General features: G+C 43.5%; 1 protein-coding gene across 28 annotated transcripts in view; it reads left to right on the top strand.

The window, feature by feature from the left end:
• Numb (NUMB, endocytic adaptor protein) overlaps window positions 1-23,688 on the top strand; it is a 121,958-nt gene that overhangs the window by 94,030 nt on the left and 4,240 nt on the right. For all 28 annotated transcript variants that reach the window (NM_001411954.1, XM_087552376.1, XM_087552382.1 and 25 more), the window contains 5 exons: window positions 11,654-11,728; window positions 13,842-13,982; window positions 17,526-17,730; window positions 20,221-20,511; window positions 22,549-22,698. In NM_001411954.1, coding sequence (NP_001398883.1) covers window positions 11,654-11,728; window positions 13,842-13,982; window positions 17,526-17,730; window positions 20,221-20,511; window positions 22,549-22,698 — 862 coding nt within the window. The remainder of the gene's footprint in view (window positions 1-11,653; window positions 11,729-13,841; window positions 13,983-17,525; window positions 17,731-20,220; window positions 20,512-22,548; window positions 22,699-23,688) is intronic.

Below are 23,688 nucleotides of genomic sequence, written 5' to 3'. Positions count from 1 at the left end.
GTTCTCCTGGAGCAGGGGTAGGGAGAGGTGGAAGGGGTTTGGAGGCAGAGTGTCTTACATTCTAAGATGGCCTAGAACTTGCTTTCTAGCTAAAGACCACCTGAATCTCTAACTCTCCTGCCTCTAGAAGTGCTGTGGTTACAGAAGGGAGTGCACCTCTAGCCAGTGCTGCAAAGACTCATGCTTGTTATGCAAGCTGAGCTGCATCCCTAGCCATTCAACTTTCATTTGAAAAGTAATTAGTTAATCAGGCAATCCTTAAATACCCAAGAGCCTAGTGTTCCACTCATGATGTTCTTGCCTTCTGACATCACCATGGCCCGCCTAACACTTCATTTTAACTTAGAGACTTTTATTTATTTGTTTGCTTATTGGTAATGGGTCTCTATTATGTAGTCCTGGCTGCCCTGGAATTTGCTATGTAGTTCAGACTGGTCTTGAACTCACAGGTCCGCCTGCTGCTGCCTTCCTCTTGAGTTCTGGAATTAAAGACGTTATACACTCAGCTTATTTGGAGATCTTTTTAATAGTGACCAGGTATAGTGCACACAAGTAATTCTAGCACTTAAGACAGTGGGACAAGAGAATTACCGTAAGTTTAAGTCCAGCCTGGGCCATGTAGTGAGTTCTGAACTAGCTAGTACTACAACAGCAAGGCACAGCTTCAAAAAATAAAACAAATCAGTCAATCAGTCCTACTAATGACTTACTCCCACAATATTTTCTTTCTTTTTTTTTTTTTTCTTTTTTCTTTTTTTTCAGAGCTGGGGACCGAACCCAGGGCCTTGTATTTGCTAGGCAAGCGCTCTATCGCTGAGCTAAATCCCCAGCCCCTCCACAATATTTTCTTAAAAACACTAAGCAATCTTAACTTGAGGACCATGAACATACATGACTATATAAATTATTTTGCTGAGATAGCTCAGCAGTTAAGAGCACTTATACTTTCAAGGACCTGGGTTCAGTTCCCTGCACCCAAATCATAGCTTGACTGTAACTCCAGTTCCACAGGATCTGACACCCTCTTATGGCTTCTGTAGATACTAGACACTCATGATACACAGACATACATGTAGGCAAAACACTCAATATGCATTAAATAAAAATAAACCTTCTAAGTTTATTAGTGCTTTTTGAGGCCATCCTGGTCTATCTGACAAGTTCCAGGACAGCCAAAGCTATATACTAGAAAACCCATGTTTGTTATGGGGCGGGCCCTTCTTACAGCAGAACAGGTTTGTCAGTCCACTTGTATTCAGTGAGTCCAGGGAGAGACAGAGCAGAGCCGAGCCTGCAACAGCGTCAGGAGTGTGAGTGCTTTATCGGAAACACTGTTTAATCTTAAGCCTTTTGGGGTTTCAGGGTGTCTTGGTTAAGGTTTCCATTGCTGTGAAGATACACTGTGACCAAATCAACACTTATAAAGGGCAACATTTAATTGGGGCTGGCTACAGGTTCAGTCCATTATCATCATGGCAGGAAGCATGGTAGTGTCCAGGCAGACATGGTGCTGGAGAAGGAGCTGAGAGTTCTGCATCTTCATCCAAAGGAAGCCAGGAGCAGCTACTGTCTTCCAGGCAGCTAGGAGGAGGGTCTCAAAGCCCACCCCCACAATGGCACACTTCCTCCAACAAGGCCACACCCACTCCAACAAGACCACACCTCCTAATGGGCCCAAGCATATTCAGACCACACCAGGTGTTGTCATTCTTTTCTTCCCTACATTAATCTCTAAGAAATAGGATGAAAAGACTTAATGTGTTGAGTTTGCTAGTAGGCTATTTATTATTTAGCAAAAGCCAAAAATTAATTTTTTTAACTTTTATTACATGTAGTGTGTGTGTGTGTGTGTGTGTGTGTGTGTGTGTGTGTGTGTGTAGTGCGCACACATGTGCTTACACCATGCATGGGCACTGTCTGAAGACAGTTGTTCTTCCACTACATGGCCCCCAGGAATGGAACTTGGGTCATCAGGCTTGGCAGCAAGTGCCTTAGTCTGCTAAGCCGTCTCAGCAGCACTAAAAACGAAGACTCTGATGCATCAGCATTGGAGGGCCAGGCATGCTGGCACACGGAGGGCCAGGCATGCTGGCACACAGGCAGTCCCATCTGTCCAGGAGACTAAGATGGAATCGGGGAAATTGGCATTTTAGCAAGACCTGACGCAGGCTGGAAGTGCAAGTGAGCAGTGGGTGCGCAGTGGGTGCGCAGTGGGTGCGCAGTGGGTGCGCAGTGGGTGCAGCTCAGTGGTCGAGCCTTGCCCAGCATGCGTAAGGCTTCAGTCCCCAAGAACACACACAGTGGTAGGAGGGATAGTACTGTGTATACACTTTGAACTCTTGCACGTGAAGGTGGGGGAAGAAGAATCAGGAGTTCAAGGCTCATCTACATATTAACTCTGAGGCTAGCCAGACTGTCTCAAAAAACACAATGCAAGCGGCAGGTGGTAAGGAGTTTTTCTTAGTACATCTCTTCGTAAATTATTAGTTTAGTCTTTGAGGCTGTATGGTTTAATGTCCCACGATAAAGAGAACAATGATAATTTTCCCACCACACACTTATGTAAAAGTAGTCTTGATTTCAAATTCATTAGTCATAGCCAAGAAGCCACCTTCTTCCCCAATTTCACTTCTTGATCCATGGTGACAACAGTGCTTCCAGAAACTGCAGTAATAAAATCATGCACTTCTGATCGGTTACAGAATTGTACCATGAACATCTAAAAAGAAAAGGAGAGGAAACTACACCTGAACTTAACTTCTTCCAAACTAGCAAATCGCTCTCTGCGATCCCAAGTACATCTAGCTTTTGAGAGATTTTTATATGTGCATCTGTTAGTATAGCTGCCATGTTAAATACTTTATTACCAAGGAGCTACATAACCACTTAAAAGGAGTTTATAATATTAATATGTTTAAGAAATCTCATGAGCTAAGTTTAAGTAGTCTCTATCCCATTTTGTGAGAGAACCAGCTCTATTAGATGAAAATGCCTAGGTTATTCCTTAGGTCTCGTCTTAAGCCATATACCAGTGGTTATATTGAGCTTTATAGCTTACGATATGTCCTGACCAGATTTCTAGTTTGCTACTTACAATAGCTGGGTGGATTGGCTGATAGTTCACGAGACTATACTTTACCAACATGTGAAGACAAGTTCGTGAGGCTGCTTACTTGGTATATTTCCCATATGCAGAAACCAGACTATTACAGTGAATGGAGAAGTACAGAGCACAGAGAGCACTGGACTGCACAAGGGTGTGAACAGATGCACAGATGTGGATTTCAGCACTTGGAGATAGTTTAGACACCAAGTACTCAGCATAAAAGCCAGCTTATCTCAGAGAATACAGCATGCGTGTGTGAACGGTAGCCTGAGGTAGCAGCTGTGCCCTTGGGCTGCCCTTCAGCCCAGCTCCATGGTTCCGTCACTCAGCCTGACTCACTGCTGGTTGTTAGCCTGCCTTGAACTCTGTAGGAATATAAGTTTGTGAACCTGTCTTGGCTTTATGCCATTCATTTCTGACCTGCAACAATTAATAAGAGTATGGTATTTGTACAAGTCACTCTTTAATTAGTCACGAGCTGTCTCCCCAGCCTCTGGATCCTTTTATTCCTCTTGTTTTCTAAATTCCTGAACTCTTCCTTAAATTAATTTTATATTCTCTAGGTTCTTTTTAGATATTTTTTATTAAGTTATTTACATCCAGATTGAAGCTTTCCTTCCTTCTTCTCCTCCCAGTCCCTCACTCTCACTTCCCCTCCCCTCATTCTCCCATCCCTTTCTTAGGAAAGGGGAGGCCTCCCATGAATATCAACCTGCCTTGGCATATCAGGTTGCAGTAGGACTGGGCTCTATTGTGTCTTCTATTGTGCTAGGCAAGGCAGCTCAATTAGGGGAAGGGGATCCACAGGCAGGCAGCAGAGTCAAATACAGCCCCTGCTCCTTCATATGAAGACCCAAGCTGCTCAACTGTACATGTGCAGAGGGCTTAGGTCCATCCCACGCATGCTCTCTCTGTGTTTGGTGGTTCAGTCTCTGTGGGGCCCAGGTTAGTTGATTTTATATGTTTTCTTACAGTGTCCTCGACCTCTGGTTCCTTTAGTCCTTCCTTTCCCTCTTCCATAGGATTCCCCAAGCTCTGAGTTTGGCTGTGGGTCTCTGTGTTAGTTTCCATAAGTTGCTGGGTGAAGTCTCTCAGATGACAGTTATGCTGGGTGCCTCTCTGCAGGTATAACAGGATATCACTAATAGTGTCCCTCTCGTAGTATAATAGTGTCCCTCTCGTGGTATGTGCCCTCAATGTCTGTTCCACCTTTACCTGTGCACATCTTGGATTCTTAGATAATCTTTAGAACTTGCTTTATTTTTTCCTTTTGAAAGTACATTTCAGGGACTGGGAAGACAACGTAAGTCAGTGAAACAAGCATGAGGATCTGAGTGTGACGCGTGCGCGCGCGCGCGCACACACACACACACACACACACACACACACACGAAAGTATAAGACAAAACCTTGACTTGAGAGGAAAGAAGAAACAAAAGGCAGGAATAACCATAAACTTTTATATTCCTCCTTTGTCTTCTTTTTTTTTTTCTTATGTGGTGATCAAGTGGTCTTTTAAAGGTCTGGTCACTGACCCCCTTTTTTTTTTTTTTTTGGTTCTTTTTTTTCCGGCGCTGGGGACCAAACCCAGGGCCTTGCGCTTCCTAGGCAAGCGCTCTACCACTGAGCTAAATCCCCAACCCCGACCCTTTTTTAGATTAAGGGGTAAATTATTAATTTTTAGAAGCCCTCACATACACACACTGTATTCATAGCATCTCAGTGGTTCTCCAGTCTCGAGTCAGCTTTAGTATATAAAATATATTAGAGAATGGACCATCTTTTCCTAACAACGATAAATAAGAATCTTGATCTTCAGAGCACAGTAACTCTTGTTTTTAGGTAACTGTATACTTCTTTATTTTCCCTTAAACTTTCAGAATTCCCCAGCGTTTGGGAAGCAGAGGCAGGTGGATCTCTGTAAGTTAGAGGCCAGCCTGGTCTACAATACTTAGTTTCAGGATAGCAGAGCTACACAGTAAGACCATGTCCCCCCAAAAAACAAAAAACTACTACCACAACAAAACAGATAATGACAGGGAAGCTTTCAGGATGTCGTACGCTGCTCACTGTTTTCAGCTTGCTCCCCACTTCACTGATGCAGCCGGGCTGAGGCCCGCCACTGAAGCAGAACATTGCCCTGTGGGAGGGCAGCTCTGGTCCGTCTTAGTGTCACATCCACTTGCCTGTCTGTAACATGTGCCTTATGTTCCTGCTTCTTCCTTGTGGTTTGGTTTTGAAACAGGACTTTTCCAGGTAGGCAAGCTGACCTCTTGCATCCTCTTCCCTCTTCCCTGGGTGCTGGGATTGACAAGCATGCACAGCTTCCAGTGTTTTCTTGCTGCTTCAGTTCTTACTCCAGTCCCTCCTTCCTCAGTAGTTCTTGCCCTAAAGGAAGAAAACCTATTTTTAGAAAAGTGATTTAGTGTCTTCAGTTTTGCCATCTTGTTTATGGACCTCATGTAATACCTACCACTGCCTTGCCTTCTGGCTTTTCACTGAAGCTTCTCCTTTCAAGTCTTTTATTGCAATTAGTATCACCCTCATCCCAGATTGTTCTCAGCATTCGTCACCGTCTGACTCTCCTTGAAACATTGTTCATTTGCAGTAGAGAGAATCATATACTCCTAGCTTTCCTTAAATCTCTTCCTACTTACTTAGTTGTGGGTTCTTCTCTGTGTGCAACTCTCCATAGATGATGTCACCCAGTATTGTGTTATGCCAGGTATTCTGACCTTCGTACTGGTATTTCTGACATAGAAATGGGATGGCATAGGAATCTAAGGTTCTGGAGCCACTTCTATTTAATTCTGCCTCGTGATTAATGCCTACCTCAGCAGTAATGCCTTTATCTGGACCTTAGAGGTCATAGTACAGATATTCCCTCTGTTCTAGTTCCTCTCCTCTTAACCTGTTTATTAATAATTTCAAAAGAGACACCAGGCACACTCTTATGTCAGGGCCTTTGTTGTTCTATAACTTCTGTGGAACACATACCATCCAAACACAGATATGCATGACTCACTTCCCCATCTTTTTCTTTGCTCAAAAGTATTGTCTAAATGAGGCATTTACTTACAACTGCCTTAAAATCCCACCCCTATTTTCTTCACACATACTCCCTGTTTCTTTCCCAGCTTTATTTTCTGTTACCTCATTTGTCGTTCCGTACACTTTCCTTATTTGTTTGCATGTCTCTTTATAAATTCTCTGAGGACACAGATTTTCACCTGATTTGTTTGTGGGAGAATTTTCAGTGCCCAGAATAGTATGTGGCCTTTAGTTTGTACTCTACAAAATTCAAGTTTAGTGAGTGAATTAATGACATGTATACTCTCAAGTTCACTCTATAATACAGAGTCAGTTAGTGTTAGTGAAATATTACCAAAGTTTCCAACAGTAACATGATGCTAGGTCAGAAAGGAAGCTTAGATGTGAGAAATTATAATGAAGGCTTCTGGAGAGAGCACCAAGGCTGAGGCTGCACATGGAATTTCTGTTAATGTAGTTGGAAAAGAAATGGGAACTTTTAATGAAGCAGCCATTAGACACAGAGGCAGCCTTCAGTCTGGGGGAAGCCGTGTTTCTACCCCTCTATTTGGGGAGTCTTTGCATGGTTTGTTCAGCCATGTCATTCTCCTGAAACTCAAACACCAACTTAGTGACTTCAAGGCCTTTGCCCTCAATTTTTAAATAAAATTTAAAACAACAGCTGAACCCAAGATCCCTGTGGGAAACAGATCTCTTATTTATTACAAGACATGTTGCATTGTGATTGCCGATGTGACATCATTACTCTGTGGTGCTGCTTCTGGGAACATCATAGCTGTGCCACATTTGCTTCCTGGGGCTTAAATGAAACAGTTTGTACCCTTTTACCCTTAGCTGTCCTAAGCTAAGCTTTACCCTAACTTTCTTGTCTTCAAATAATCAATTCTGTTTATGGCAATGTGTTCTATCTTATTAGTGATATTGGGAATCATAGAAGTTTAGATTTAGACAAAACCCTAAGATGTGAGTCACAGTCTCAAATATTGGATAGGTTATAAACATGGGGTGGGGGGGCAGAATAATGAATTATCTTCCAAAACATTCAGCTAATGACTACATTGTAGAAAAATCTTCAGAGCATAGCCCACCATATTTGTCTTTGAAAATCAAGTTTTATTGGATGGAGACCACACATTCTACTGTGGCTTTTCGCTACAGTGACCATTGAAGAGTTGCCATGCAGAGTATGTGGCTGACAGTGCCCAAAACTCATTCCTGTAAGTATTTCTTCCAGCTTAACATCAGTGTGGCAAATGAAAGCAGTGGAAGGCTCCTCTAGTCTGCAAAGGTTGTCACCAGCATGCTGTGGTCACTGGCTTTCAATTCATTTTTAAAAGTTATTTCTGCTTAATTACTCTGAAGGACTGGGGATAAAGCTCAGTTGACAAAGTGCTTGACTGTCATGCATAAGGTTCAGTCACAACACATCATATATAAGGCATAGTAGCACCCTCCTGTAATTCCAGAAGGTAAGGCAGGGGAATCACAGGTTCAAGGCCAGCTGCTTCATAGAGAGTTCAAAGGTAGCAAGACCCTGTCTCCAAAGCAGGCAAAGATTACAAAGTGTGTAGTTCTCTTACTAGCCCCAGGTCTCCACAGTGGCTTTAGTAATCTGTAGTTGACTTGTTGTCTGGAGTATTTCTTCAATGTCAGAAACTGCTTAGGAACCATATAGGTTTAGATTAACAAAGAGTTGAGGCCAGCCTAGACTACATTGTAAAACTTTGTCCTAAAGAAAAGAGAAGAGAAAAGAAGAAAAAAGAAAGGGCTGGAGAGATGGCTCAGCAGTTAAGAACACTGACTGCTCTTGCAGAGGTCCTGAGTTCAATTCCCAGCAACCACATGGTGGCTCACAACCATCTGTAATGGGATCTGATGCCCTCTTCTGGTGTGTCTGAAGGCAGATACAGTGTACTCATATATAATAAATAAATCTAAAGAAAAGGGAAAAAAGAAAGAAAGAAATTAAAACTTAAAAGATTTACTCATAGTAAAAGAAATTTAAAGCAGATATTAGTTTTTTAATTTCAAGGTGGGTATGTAGCAAGTAAAGTGGCTCCGTCTAGTTTTATGTCCCACAAGGCCATCTGCGTGACCATCTGTGTGACCGTGGGTTTGGAACTATCCATTGGACACTGCCTCCCCAGAATCCCATCATCCTATATATAATACATTACTATATTTTTTTTTGTTTTCATAACCATAAAATTGAGCCAAGAGTGAACTGTCAGTCAGGTGCTAGAACCAAAGGCTGAGCCACCACCCTCAGTTAGTAAAGCTTTTAAAAGGTGCTTTCATTCTTACCTTTCGTTACTTCTCAGCCCATTCTAATCTACCTCCACTTCACTACCAGTCAGGTCCTCCAGAGAAGCCAGCTTGATGATAGGTGAACATGGGTGCACATGCATGTGCATGTGAGATAATCTCTGTGAGATAGAGTATTTTAAGAGTTGGCTCATGAGTTTATGCATGCAGTGAGTCTGAAGTTTGAGGCTAGCAGGCTGGAAACTCAGGACAATAGTCCCGTGTTACAGACCAAGGTAGGCGTTCTTTCTCAACTGATTGTACAGGACCTGCACTGTTAAAGCTAATCTCCTTTTCCTAAAGTCAGTTATGTTTTTATTTATAGCCCTGGCTATCCTGGAACTTGCTCTGTAGACCAGGCTTTCCTTGAACTCCACCTAGATCCACCGTCCTCTGCTTCCCAAGTAGTGGAATTAAAGGCATGCAGCACCACTGGCCAAAATCAAGTGCTCTTAACCACTAAACCATCTCTCCTGGCCTTGTTTGTATTTTAAGATAGAGTCTTCCTATCTGGACTGGCCTGGAATTCATTATGTAACCCATCTCACTCCAACACATGCTCTTGCCTTAGCCTCCTAAGTGCTGGCATTGCAGGCATGCCTGGCCACAGCAACTTTTAGACTAGTGTTTGACTTAAACAACTAGGTAAACCACCATGCCTAGGCCTAAACTTTTCTTTACCTGGAACTTACTGTACCAGACTGGCCTTGTCTTCTGAGATTAAAGGCATGTACCATTATGCCTAGACCTAGACTTTTAAGTTTGGTATTGTAGTTCATTCTGGATATAGTCAGGTTGACAATTGAGAATAACCGTCACAGTTCATCCCTTGACACACAACCATACCTCCTTATGTACAAATGAAAACAGTAGCCAAGTCATTTTAATGCCTGTATATTTAGTTGTCTGCTGAACCCCACCTAGCTGGATGCTTGCTTGGTAGACACCTTAACCTTCCTGAAATTTCCTCTAAAATGCATTTTGTGTTTCTTTTCTCTCTTAGACAGAGTTACTTTTTCACTCAGTGACGCAAGACAGGAACCTACCCCTCTTGGATACTGTGTAAAAAAACCACCTTTGCAATCTCAGCCGAAATAGCTCCATCCTGATTCTCTCCCACCTGCACTCTTGCTTGTTGATCTCTGACTGACCTCGTGTACACTGCTTCAGTCCAGGTGCTGGAGAGATGACTAAGTTAAGAGCATTGCTTCTCTTCCAGAGGAACCAAGTTCCTCATTACCCACTTCAGGCAGCTCATAACTGCCTATAACCAACCTTCCATGAGGCTCCACAGACACTGCACTCACAGGCACAGACCTGTAAGTAAACACATAGAGCGATTAAAAATAAGAATTTTTTTTTTCCGGAGCTGGGGACCGAACCCAGGGCCTTGCACTTCCTAGGCAAGCGCTCTACCACTGAGCTAAATCCCCAACCCAATAAGAATTTTTTTTTAAAATGCAAATCAGCACTGGTGAAATAGCTCAGGTTGTAAAGGCCCGCCCTTGGTGCCAAGTCTGTTGACTTGAGTTTAATCTCCAGGATGACATAGTAGTGGGAAGGAGCTGACTCGGTGAGTTCTCTGCCCCTACATTTATCAGATGTGATAAGAAAGAGCAGAAATACAAACCAGCTGTTGGGTTCCATTCTTTCAGTGGCTTTCAGTTGCCCAGAGAATTAAGATCCAGTTCCCTAGAAGGCACCCGAGGCCTTTCCTCCTGCTCATTCTGCTTTAAAATCCATACTGAGATATTTTATGCCATTTGCCTTGATGGTGTGTGTTCTCAGGCCATTGCTTTTCAGTGCTCTGTGAGGTGGTCTTGTAACCGCAGTGGCTAAACAGTTTCAGATGCTCACCTAGTATGTGGGGGTGGCAGTGGGGTCCTAGAGGCTTTTTAAACTAACAACATGCTTCCACAGCCAGGGTTCCTGGGCTTGGGGACATGGGGAGGAAAGCAGCGGTTTTACTGTTCCTTGACCTTCTAGAAGCTGCTGCTCCAAATTTAGCACCAGATTCTCTTTGGTCTGTATTTCTATGACAATCTGATACCTGCCCTCAACCTGTCTTTGTTTTAATTTACTTATATCCATAGGCAAGTTAAGAAATGACATTAAGTACTATTGCATTCCCTCAAAGAAGAAAAACATTGTCAGCTTGTTCAAAAATATTCTTGTTTGCTACTCAAACAAACAAACAAACAAACCAAAAAACAGGCTCTGAAGGTTCACACTTTTAGTCCCAGCACTCAGGAAGCAGAGGCAGGCAGATCTCTGAGTTTGAGGCCAGTCTGCTGTATACAATGAGTTCCAAGACAGCCAGGGCTACACAGAGAAACCATGTCTCAAAAACAGAAAACTAACCTTAATCGTCCCTGTAATTTTTAAATCTTCCTATGCCCTCAGAATGTTCCCAGCATTTAATGTCAAATTAAAAGCTTGGCTAGACTGGGGCTGGAGCAGTGGCCCAGACGTTACTTAGTTCAGTTCCCAGCACCCACATGACTGTTTACAACTGGCTCTAACCCTCATCCCATGAGATCTGATTCCCTTTTCTGGTGTGCAGATATACATGCAGACAAAATGTCCTTTTACATAAAATACATAAATAATAATTTTTTTAAACCTAAGCTAAATCATAGTTAATCTTGAGGGAATAAATAATTATTTTTTAAGGATTGTTCATAAAATGATTATGGTTTCTTGAATTTTTAACTGAAAATTTCAGGTGACAAAGGGTCACACTGGTTCTCAGAGGATAGCAGAATGGTTCAGAAGTGACTGAGACTTATCTGTCCCCTTCTGTACCTGCAGGTCTCCTGTGGTGTAACTCCTTATGTATCTATTATTGTCAGATTCTTAGTTTTCTCAGCTGAGTTTTTAAATGGATGAAGACTCTAGTTGGGAGTTCTTTGCCTTTTCTGGAATGTGTTACCTCGGTTTTACTTTTATCTGTCTCTTCTCCCTTAGTTTATCTTACGATGTTGTGTTGTATTTCTGAGGTAATAGCTTAGCTTTTTTTCCCCTGAATGTCTCTATTTGGCTTGAGTATCTGGCTTTGGGTATCAGTCCTGAAGCTGGATTTCCTCTTTCCTTGTGACTTTTTAGAAGATGGAAATCAGTATTTTCTGAGTTTCGTTTTCTTTTTAAAATTATGTATGTATTGTCTCCTCCCTCCCCCTTATCTTTTAAAAGACGGGAAAGAAAGCAGTGAAGGCCGTTCTGTGGGTATCAGCAGATGGACTCAGAGTTGTGGATGAAAAAACTAAGGTAAGAGTTTTGTGAGTTTAAATGTTGCGTCTAATGTGGTTTATCTCTAGTGATAAAATGTCATTAAGCTGTTGTAGTAGCTCTATAATATCCTGCCACTGTGTCCAAAGTACAGCCTTTTGAGAGACTGTTTTAATGTTCAGGAAACTAGTTTAGTAACTCATTTACTCTATGAACATAATCTCTCGGCATTTTGTTCCACATGATGTAGCTTATTGTATGTGCCAAGCATTAATGCTTAATGCTAAGATATGAGTTCTATTTTCTATGTTTACTTTTTTCAGATCCTTGAATGTAAAAGGTGATCTATCTTTTACTGTAATTTTTTTAGATGACAGGCCACATGTTAAATTTGCCCTTGTTCCTTGAGGAAATGTGACTTAGAGAGGGATAATTGGGTCAGCTGCTGAAGGCCCAAGTCGGGTAAACGTTCAGCATGAGAGGTGAGGTTTGCTGAGGGTCCAACAGTATTCTAGGTAGCACTCTGTTTTTGAGAGAAAGGGACCCTAAACGACCAAGATATGTATGGTCAAGTAATCATTAGTACATTTTCTTAAGACCTAAAGACATGGGCTGGAGAGATGGCACAGGGGTTAAGAGCACTGACTGCTCTTCCAGAGGTCCTGAGTTCAATTCCCAGCAACCACATGGTGGCTCACAACCATCTGTAATGGGATCTGATGCCCTCTTCTGGGGTGTCTGAAGACAGCTACAGTGTACTCATAATAAATAAAATAGGAAGGAAGGAAAGAAGGAAGGAAGGAAGGAAGATAGGTAAGTCTTGCTGAATTTGATCTAACAATTCCCCCGCGTCAACCTCGCAAGTGTTGGGATAATAGACTTGTGCCACCATACCAAGCAATTTGTCATTCTCGTGGCCATGTATTTGTTTGCCCTCTGGTGGCTACTTTTTTAGCACCTACATTTATGAATTTTGTTCTTTCCATGTTGACTGATAAGTTACTGGTGGTCAGGCTAGTTGAATTGGGGGAGGGGAGGTAGACAGGATCTCTCTGTAGCCCAGTCTCGTCTTGAGTTCAGTATGCAGCAGCCCAGTTTGGCCTTGAATTTGCTCAGTTCTCTTGCCCTAGCCTCCCAAGTTCTGGGATTGCAGACATGAGCCACCACACGTACCATAATTGACAGTTTATCACTATTGGTTCCATTGCCCCACCTTTATATTTTACCTATTACCAGGGATAATACAGTGTTGGAATTGTGACAAGATCATGCATGATCTGCACAAATTAATAGAGCTGTAGAAATCTGAGCGTCAGGTCTCTGACTTTCTTTGAGCAATGGCCTGTGTCGTGGCGATGCATCGGTCTCTATTGTACAAAGAAATAGAAGCTGATACATTCTCACAGAGAAAGCAGAGCCAGCCCCAGAATGACCCAGAAGAATAGGCAGAATTTATAAAGCAGGCGTTAAAATCGCACTGAGGCATATGAAGGAAGAAATGCTGCTGCTGAATGAAAAGCTGGATAATCTCGGAATTTCTGAAAAAAAGAAGCAAATAAAAATGTTAGGGCCAGGCATGGTGGTACGCGCCATTAATCCAACCTGGCAGGCAGGCAGAGCCAGAAGGATGTCTGAGTTCTGGGACGGCTATGGCTACATGGTGAGACACAAACTCCAAAAACAAAGAGAAGGAAGGAAGGAAAAGAAAGAAATCAGAGAGAGAGAAAGCTGTACATCTGTAAAATAGAATACTTGAACTAAAAGATTTCTACTGGACGGACATACAGTTAGTTGAAAGGGGGAAAGTATAGAATAATATGTATTATTGTTCTAATCTGTGTAATATATAGTGGGAACTCACTATTGTATGTTTTTGCTGTATTTGCAAATAACCCAAGAGGATTTAAACATTTATTTATGTACGCATACTGTCAAGTTGAATATGGCAGCTACTGTGGAAGCGCTCCAAGCCGGAACCACCTGACACATACACTCTTCAGAGCATAGCAATAAAGCTAGGGAGCCGTTTGAGCCTCCTCATCAAGTCGCACCCTATGTGGGGATTCTGCATTGCAAAGGAGCATCCTGTGCTGCTGCTGAGAAGCCCGGATAACTCAGAAGCCTTCTCTTGCTCTTTGCTTCCATTTTCTAGGACCTCATAGTTGACCAGACAATAGAAAAAGTTTCTTTCTGCGCCCCCGATAGGAACTTTGACAGAGCCTTTTCTTACATATGTCGAGATGGCACCACTCGGCGATGGATCTGTCATTGCTTCATGGCTGTCAAAGACACGGTAAGTCCAGCATGGCATGTGCTGTCATGAGTCTAGCTGAACAGCTTTCAGCTGGTGTTGGCGAAGCAGTCTCCACTACACTTTAATAAGAAGGTGATGATAAGGCTGCTTACATAAGTGCCTTTGTTGTAAGATTATTCAAGTCATTCTTGAGCTCTCTTTGAGCCTGCGAGCTGGAAATCACGAAGCAAAGCCATTGCCTAAGATCTAGTCTTTAAGTGAAGCAGAGGTTCCCTGGTAGGCGCGTTGGCTGATGCCCTGGTTCATTCCCCAGCACCACAAAGAAAGGAGGAAAGCAGAAAGCAAAGTGTCTGGGGACTAGAGATGGGGGACATGAGATGACAAGGAGACAACATATCACTATATTTCCAACCTTCTTTAGTTGGAGCTTTTCATCAGTAAAGTGTTTGCAGATTTTGTTGGGTGGTTGTTGTTAATTTTGGTTTCGTTTTGTTTTTTGAGAGTAGAGTTTATAGCCAGGCAGTGGGAGCACACACCTTTGATACCAGCACTTCAGAGGCAGAAGCAGGCAGATCTCTGTGAGTTCAAGGGCAACCTGTTCTACAGTGTGAGTTTCAGGACACTGGAACTACACAAGAGAAGCCCTGTCTTGAAAAACAAAAAGCAGACAAACAAAAAAAGAACAGATTTTGTATTCTCTTGATTAGCCAAGTTTGATTTCCCAGTACCTATATGGAAAGGACCATGACCTCTGACTCCAGGAGATTCAATGCCTCTGACCTGTTTAGACACCAACTACACTCACATGCACACAGCACAGAACAGAAAGGAAGGATTGGACAATGAGAGAAAATAATGCATAGAAATGGATTCTATTTTGAGACAAAGTTTCCTTGCTCTATAACCCAAACTAACTTTAAACTTATTTTTCTACCTTAGCCCCAGTAAGAGCTGAAATTATAGGCATTATACCTGGATGGAGATGTATTTTTTTTTATTTATTTCTCTTTTTTGTGGTGCCAAAAGTCAAACCCCAGGCCTTGTACCTTCACCAATGGCCTCTCCTGGCCTCTCACAGTGCTGTTCTCCATGACCCCTTCATGCCTTCAAAACCAGTACTGCCTGGGAGACTCTTACATATTACCAAGTACAGCTGCAGCACAAGGTCTTTCTCTGACACACAACTTCAGTGTGCTCTCAAAATATTTCCCAAAAGATTTCACCTTAATGTCCCTTCTTAATCACTGCTAATTTCTTAGCTCCAGCTGACCAGCATCAATTGTCCCAGTAACTGTCTATTCTTGTCGCTAACGCCAGAGCCACATGGCTGAAGCTGCCAAGTTCTGATGCTTGCTGGGGCTGGAACATGGCCCCCTTGTTCATTTGCAAACATGTAAACAATAAATTTATCTGGGTGGGATTTTGCCCCAAGGTCACTGCTCCCTTAATTCCATTTAATATCGTTGAACACAGGATTTAGCTCCATTCCACTTTCTGGCGCCCCTTTAATCTTTGAACCATATATTTTGTATTTTTCCTTTGTAAGCTTTCCATGCTTGATCAAAATGTTGTACATTTTCATAAGAATGAACCACAGGACAGTCTCTGCTGGACTTCTTTGAGACTTAGTTATCAAAGCAGTTAATCTGAACCTCTTCTCCTTAGACTCAGGTAGACTCTTCAGACAAGAGCAAAAGCAGCCATAATATCTTCACCAAAATATCACAAGAACATTCTCTAGACCACATATTAAAATTCTTCTCTGAAACCTCTTGAACCAGACTCCCACAGTTCAAATCACCTTCAGTACCACTGTCTGCCATGTTCCTACTTGTATGGCCCATCGAGCCTCACTTATAGCATTCCACTGCTTTCCTAATCCAAAGTTCCAAAATCCACATTCCTCCAAACAAAAGCATGTTCAGGCCTCTCACAGCAATAGTCTAATCCCTGGTCTTGGGGTTTAATTGATGTGAGCAGACACCATGACCAAGACAACTCTTTACTTGGGCAACTTGGGCTAAAGGATAGCATTTGGGGGGGCTGGCTCATCAGTTCAGTCCCTAATCATGGTAACAGGAAGTATCGCAGCAGGCAGGCAGACGTGGTGCTGAGGAGGAGCTCAGAGTTCTACATCCTGATCCAAAGGCAGCCAGGAGGAGGGTCTGAATCACACTGGCCAGACTTGAGTACACACGCATACACGCGCGCGCGCACACACACACACACACACACACACACAAAACTTCAAAAGCCCCACCTCCACAGTGAGTGACACACTTCCTCTAACAAAGCTACACCTCTTCCAATAAAGTCATACCTCCAAAAGTGTCAATTACCATGAGCCAAGGGTATTCAAACTACCAGAGAAGGCATGAGGGAAAGGCTGCTCTGCCTCCTGAGAGTGCCAGAATTAAAAGCATGCCCACTGGGCTTAGCGCTTGAGTCCCTTATAATCCGGAGTTTTAAAGTTGTAAAGCCTCCATCCTTGACTGTTGGCCATGTAGTCAAGCTTCTGCAATTCCTTCCTCTCCAGAGGTTTCTTAGAATTGTCTGGCAAGGGGTTGGGGATTTAGCTCAGTGGCAGAGCGCTTGCCTAGGAAGCGCAAAGCCCTGGGTTCGGTCCCCAGCTTTGAAAAAAAGAACCAAATAAAAAAAGAATTGTCTGGCAAATATTCCTGCTATTCACTTTTTAAAAAGCAACTGGAGAACTGGGAAAATGGCTCAATAATGAACAGCACATACTGCTTCACAGAGAACCCTCCTGACCCTAACCCTAACCCTGAGTTCTGTCCCCAGCACCCAAGTTAAGTGTGGCCAACCTTTTTACTAGTTTGTGGATTCTTTCTTCTTCCACCCTTCTCTACACCTTTTCTACCCTTTCAATCCCCTAACAGTAGATAGGGGAGAAGAAAGGATAGAGGGGAAAGGGGGTGATGTTGTTGATAGACTGTTTCCTGCTGATTAGGGGTGTCAGGTTCCTTGGGGTAGGTGATCTTCGCCATCATGACACCTAATTTCTTCTTTCTTCTTTGTGCACAGCTACTTAACAAACCACGACCCACAGCAACCGACCAACAGCCACCTCTTGGGGCTCTAGCATTTATGTACCTTCTGAGAAGTCCCCAGAATTCCAATGTCATACAGTTATAGAAACTGTCTGCGGCTGGCAAAACCATCCCTCTGCTAGCGCATGAGGCAAATCATAGTCATCTACTGTGAACAATCTGAAGCAGCCCCACATCCCACACCTGGGATTAAAAGAAAAGCACAGTTCTGTTTCTCTCTGTGTGTGTGTGTTTAAAGAAACCAACATCCTCACTTTAGTCAAGCATCTCACAACCTCCTGAAACTTCAGTTCCAGGGTGATCAACACCTCTGGCCTCTGAGGACACTTGTATTCACGTGCACATGCACTCACACACACGCACTTAAAAATTAAAGGGAATTTGGAGGCGTGAATATAAAGACAGTTTGTTTGGTGTGTTAATTTTAAACTGTAATTTGCAACAGCTGTGTTTGTATGTGGTTATTTATGCTGTAACTCTCTCTCATAGAGCTTTCAAAACCTGCTCTCTACAGGGGGAAAGACTGAGCCATGCCGTGGGCTGTGCTTTTGCAGCCTGTTTAGAGCGTAAACAGAAGCGGGAAAAGGAGTGTGGAGTCACTGCTACTTTCGATGCCAGTAGAACCACTTTTACAAGAGAAGGATCATTCCGTGTCACAACTGCCACGGAACAAGCTGAAAGAGAGGAGATCATGAAACAGTTGCAAGATGCCAAGAAAGGTATAGTGTGTTCTACTCTAAGATGTTTATTTAGTGCAGATTTTCTCAACATGTTTATATTTGAAGCTGTCAGAGACAAGTTTCCTACAGACAGAGGGAGCCCTTGGGATTGCAGCCGAAGCTCAGTGATAGAGCTTTCCTAATGTGTTCAAGGCCCTGGGTTCTATTTTTGGCCCCCCAATCCCTGCCCCACACCATACACTCAAAGAGAGATTGCTTAGCAATATATGAAGACCTTAAAGACAAAACTAAAAACCTTACAACAGTGCCTTCTTTAGACTGGCTTAAAAACCATTTACGCATTTATCCATTATAGTAAGTTCTTCAGGGGAGGGTGAGAGAGAAGTTGAAGAAGCTACAGAGAGATATCCCTGCCCATTCCTGTCCCTAGAGCAGATTTAATTCTGATGCACTGTCTCTCTGTGAGACAAATACCATCAAAGATCTGAGATCTGGGACACACACACACACACACACACACACACACACACACACACACACACACAGCCCTAGGCCTAGGGATACAAAGGAGCACTGGCTTTGATGCTGGCCGGGAGTTAATAATGATACTATGCATGCTACAGCACTGGTATAATCCTGAGTACTTTAGTCACAAAAAACTATTATGGCTTTGGGGTGCTTGCATGTGTTTGTGTGTGTGATATGAGTGCTTAAGTGTTGGTGTTTTTACATTTGTATGAAGGCGCATGTGTGTGTGAGAGTGTTTGGAAGCCCAAAGCCAAAACCACAAATTGTCTTCAGTAGCACTCTATTCTTTTTTTATTTATAACTTTTTAAATTTTAATTTTTGTGTTGTGGGGGTTTTGCCTGCATGTATGGCTATGTGTACCTCGTACCTTCAGAGGCCAGAAAAAAGTGGTATACTCCCTGGAACTGGAGGTACACGTGACTGTGAGCCACCATGTGGGTGCTTGGAATTGAACTCAGGGCCTCTGGAAGAACAGCCAGTGCTCTTCACCACTGAGCCATCTCTCCAGCCCTGTCTACCGTATTCATAAGACAGGGTCTCTCTGTTCAGCCCAGAGCTCACTGACTTGGATAGCCTAACCTGGCTAGCTTGCTTTAAGGATCCCCCTTGTCTCTTCTTTAGTGCTGGAATCCCAAGTGACCCACCATGCCCAGGAGGTTTTCTCATGGGTCCTGAGGATCCAAGCTCCAGGCCTCAGACTTGCAGAGAAAACACTTCACTTGCTGGGCCGTCTCCTCAGCCTCTGAACCACAGGTTTTTTACTAGGTTTACAGTACCAGATATGAACCTCCTCCTTTGGAAGGGGCCCAGAATCCAATTAACAATTAGTTGGTTACCCCCACAATAGCCTTCGCATTGTTGGGCTAGTGGGCACATTTTGCCTAACCAGCCACTGTTGCTGCTTGTAGGGTCACACCTGGGTAACCCTGTGTGACAGTTTCCCCAGAAGCCTACATAGCATCTTGTGCTTTAAAGACGAGGCAACATAATTCTAACTTCATCTCTGTGACCTGTGCCAGACCGTGTGTGTTTGGCAATAGGGTTTGCCATCTAGATGACTCATCATCCTTTTTAAAATTAATTTTCTTTTTTTTAGATTTATTTATTTATTATATACAAGTACACTGTCCATCACTGTCTTCAGACACACCAGAAGAGGGCATCAGATCCCATTACAGATGGTTTTGAGCCACCATGTGGTTGCTGGGAATTGAACTCAGGACCTCTGGCAGAGCAGTCAGTGCTCTTAACCACTGAGCCATCTCTCCAGCCCTAATTTTCATTTTTAATTTGTATACATAGGGGAGGTGTGTGATATGTAAGTGCGGGCGCCTATAAAGTTGAGAAGAGTGTCTAGATCCCCTGGAGCTAGAGTTCCAGGATGTTGTGAACCACCTGATGTGGGTGCTGGGAACCAGACTTAGGTCTCTAGAAGAGCAGCAAATACTCTTCACTGCTGGATCATCTCTGCAGTCCCACACCACCTCTTAAGGACCTTGTGTGAGGACTCCATTGGAGCTGGGTTATTATGTCTTAAGATTATTTATTTACACTGGACAGTGGTGGAGCACTTGGAAGGCAGAGGCAGCAGATCTCTATGAGTTCAAGGCCAGCCTGGTCTATAGAGCAAGTTCCAGGACAGCCAGGGCTACACAGAGAAACCTTGTCTTGAACCTCCTCGCCAAAAAAAAAGATTTATTTACTTATTTTATGGGTGTTTTGCCTGGTTGTGTGTCTGCATACTAGAAGAGGGCACTGGGATCCCATGGGACTAGAGCTACTGTTGGCTGTGAGCCGCCATGTAGATGCTGGGAATTGTGTTTTAATGGTGGATAAGACAAGCAGGCTTTGTTAAACCTTCACCTGTTAGAATATATTAGATTCAAACATGGGAACGTGGATGAGTTGAAGAATAAGAGGGCTTCTGAGGAGCTCTGTGAACTCAGGATATTTGAAGGTCATTGCTGAGGTCTAAGGTCTTTTTCTTTGGTTTTCTCGAGCTGAGACAGATAAGACCGTTGGTCCATCAGTGGCTCCTGGCAACAGTGCTCCATCGCCGTCCTCTCCCACCTCCCCAACTCTGGATCCCACTGCTTCTTTAGAGATGAACAATCCTCATGCTATCCCACGCCGGCATGCACCAATTGAACAGCTTGCTCGCCAAGGCTCTTTCCGGGGATTTCCTGCTCTTAGCCAGAAGATGTCACCCTTTAAACGCCAGCTGTCCCTACGCATCAATGAGCTGCCTTCCACTATGCAGAGGAAGACTGATTTCCCAATAAAAAACACAGGTAATGTGTTCTAGCTCCGTCAGAAACAATACTAATCTCTCTAAGTTACTCACGCCTGTCTCTCTGAAGCTGTCACAGTGTGTGTCATTTCATATGACAGCAAACTAGGGCCATGAATAATTAATTTCTCTTCCATAAGTAGTGACAGAGCCACAATGGAATTTCTAGCCTAAGTCACAAAGTCTGTGGTTTGTCCTGATGTAGATGTACTGTCTCTCAACCAGCCTATTTCTGTACATAAAGGGCTCCAAATCTCCATTCTTACTGTGCTCATAGGACCCCAGAGAATTAAATAGGCTTTAGAAACATTTACAGGTTAATAGCAGCACTGTCAAAGGAACAGAAGAAATGGATAAGTGTTCTTGTATCTGTGGGAGGTTGGCTTCATAGGAAGAAACTAAATGGTCTCATATAGAGATCTAAGGTCTATCCATCAGCAGGAGGTGGTTGCTCACACTTATTCATGGCCGCTGTGTGTCTGTGTGTCTGCAGTTCATACGAGCTACAGCTAAAGTGTTAGGTCTGGTTGGTGCTTTACCAGCCCTGCCATCCTTCCTTCCCTCTGAAGTGTGTCACGCACGCTGTCTCCTTAAGTGACCAGGACGAAGCTGTAGATCAGTAGGCACTCCTACTGACAGCACTGTGCGAGCACAGAAAAGACGGACCTCTGCGCAGTAAAACTAAGCATAAAGAACAGTTGGAGTTAGGTGGTCATGGCAAGTCTTTTCAGCTTTCAGCACCCTCAAAACAAACTCCAGGTGCTTCAAGTACCTCTTTGCAGTCTCCCTCTGGGGCAGATGAGGCACAAAATCTTTCTCTTTTCACAGATCAGCAAAGGCTCAGTACACATAAATTGTTTGCTCAGTAATGAGGAAATGTTCTCAGAGGCCCGCCCTGCCTCTACCTTCCCCTTTTCCCCTCCCCCAGGATCTGAAATTACTTGAACCCAAACTCTGGGCCAAAGCAGTCTTTCTGCTTGGCTTTCCAGAATTAGTATTAAGAGAGTCTTTGGGCTGGAGAGATGGCTCAGCGGTTAAGAGCACCCAATTGCTCTTCCAGAGGTCATGAGTTCAATTCCCAGCAACCACATGGTGGCTCACAACCATCTGTAAAGAGATCTGATGCCCTCTTCTGGTGTGTCTGAAGACAGCAATAGTGTACTTATATATAATAAATGAATAAATCTTTAAAAAAAAAAAAAGAGTCTTTAGCGTCCTACATTTCTTTTTTTTTTTTTTTAATTTTTATTTATAGGAGTACACTGTCGCTGTCCTCAGACACACCAGAAGAGGGCATCAGATCTCATTACAGATGGTTGTGAGCCACCATGTGGTCGCTGGGATTTGAACTCAGGGCCTACTGGAAGAGCAGTTGGTGCTCTTAACCACTGAGCCATCTCTCCAGCCCTAGCGTCCTACATTTCTACTATAAACTTTAAAGATGAGAGTGCCAGGCAATAGTGTCACAGGCCTTTAATCCCAGCACTTGCAAGGCAGAGGCAGGACAATCTCTGAGTTTGAGACCAGCCAGGTCTACAGGGACAGGATAGCCAGAGTTATAGAGAGACCCTTTCTTGAAACACCCCTGCCCTCCAAAAAAAGAAAAGAAAATGAGAATGTTAACATGCCCTAATTTATTCAGAGAAAAGCTTTTGTATCTAGACTTAACCCTATTTTTCTGAAAAAAAAAAAATGTTTATCAGCTCTAGAACTTGATTGGGTTGTAGCTTCTGGGAACGGGTTGACCCAGCTGTACAAAAGGCCTCACATAAAAAACCCGACAATGTCTCAAGAAGAAGTAAATTAGGGATTTGCAGAGAAAGGCATCTTAGTGCATGAGTTATTGATGTTTTCTACTTTCCGGTCTGAAAGTTGAGGTGTTAATTAATTTACTGAAGCTGATCGTGTAGCCTGACAGTTGAGACTCGTCCTTCTGCAGGGACAAGAGTTAAAGTGAGAAATGGCTGCCTGCACCGTACTGTCATAGCTTAGGACTCCTCCATTTTCTGTCCAGAACCATTTCCTGTTTGCCTTGCAGTGCCTGAGGTGGAAGGAGAGGCAGAAAGCATCAGCTCCCTGTGCTCCCAGATCACCAGTGCCTTCAGCACACCCTGTGAGGACCCCTTCTCCTCTGCCCCAATGACCAAACCAGTGACATTAGTGGCACCACAGTCTCCTGTGTTACAAGGTTAGTGACCTCTGGCTTGAGTTTTTCTCTTTAAACTAACCCTGTTAGCATGTGTCTCATGAGCTGGAAGTCGGCCTCCCTGGCTTGCCATTACCCCTCCTTCCTGTCAGCCACAACTTTGGGCTTTTGTTCTCTGTCTAAGCTGTCCATTTTTCATCACTTGGCATGTGTACATCTGTCTGTCCACGCGTCTGGGAGTCTCTGTAGCCTCAGTCCACTGCTTTATTTGCCTCTTGACCTAAGGGACAGAACAGCCTGCCAGTTAGTTTAACAGAACTAACAGCTCTCAGGATTGGTTCAAGCTCTGGGATTCTCCACCAAGGACAGTTCTGCCCCTCAGGAAAAATCTGGTATTCATTGTGTGGAGACATTGGGGATTACTGTAGCATGCGGAGTACTGCCAAGCATCCTTCAACATGCAAGACAGCACCTATATCAGCTTATCATCCATCCCAAAATGTCAGTGGTGCTGACATTGAGACCTGGACTCACCTTCTCTGTCCTGAAAGAGATTCATAAAGTAGAAGCCTCTCTTCTAGCTCCCTGGTTCATCTTGTGGTTTCTAAATTGGCCTTTGTGACAATAGAATTACTTCAGGGTTGGAGTTGGTGCCTCCCCCCCACCCCCACTCCACCCCAAGATGCTAAATTAAATTCCTAACTTACAGTAAATCAATGGCTCCTGACAGTTATTGCCCATCCCCATTTCTTTTGGGAACTTTCCAAGTAGAAAGGGCTGCACTGCAGGACAGAGCTGTTACTCCAGGAAGAAGCTACCGTACCCCTTTGCTTTGCTCAATCTTTTGGCATAATGCTTGTAATCTGTGTCCTCTATGTCATCACATAGCTTTTCTAAAAGTTCACACAACAGACATTTACCGTACTAGGAAAAATAAGCTTAATATATTGAGCACTTAGCAGTGCCCGCCACAGTGGAAAATGCTCACCCATTGTCTTATTTAATCCTCAAATAGCTCTTTAAGGTAGCCAT

The sequence above is a fragment of the Rattus norvegicus genome, chromosome 6, assembly GCF_021556685.1.
Source record: "Rattus norvegicus strain SHRSP/BbbUtx chromosome 6, alternate assembly SHRSP_T2T, whole genome shotgun sequence".
In the NCBI taxonomy this organism is placed as follows: domain Eukaryota; kingdom Metazoa; phylum Chordata; class Mammalia; order Rodentia; family Muridae; genus Rattus; species Rattus norvegicus.
The sequence above is the reverse complement of the archived record's forward strand: the minus strand, read 5'-3'. Positions and strand labels throughout refer to the sequence as shown.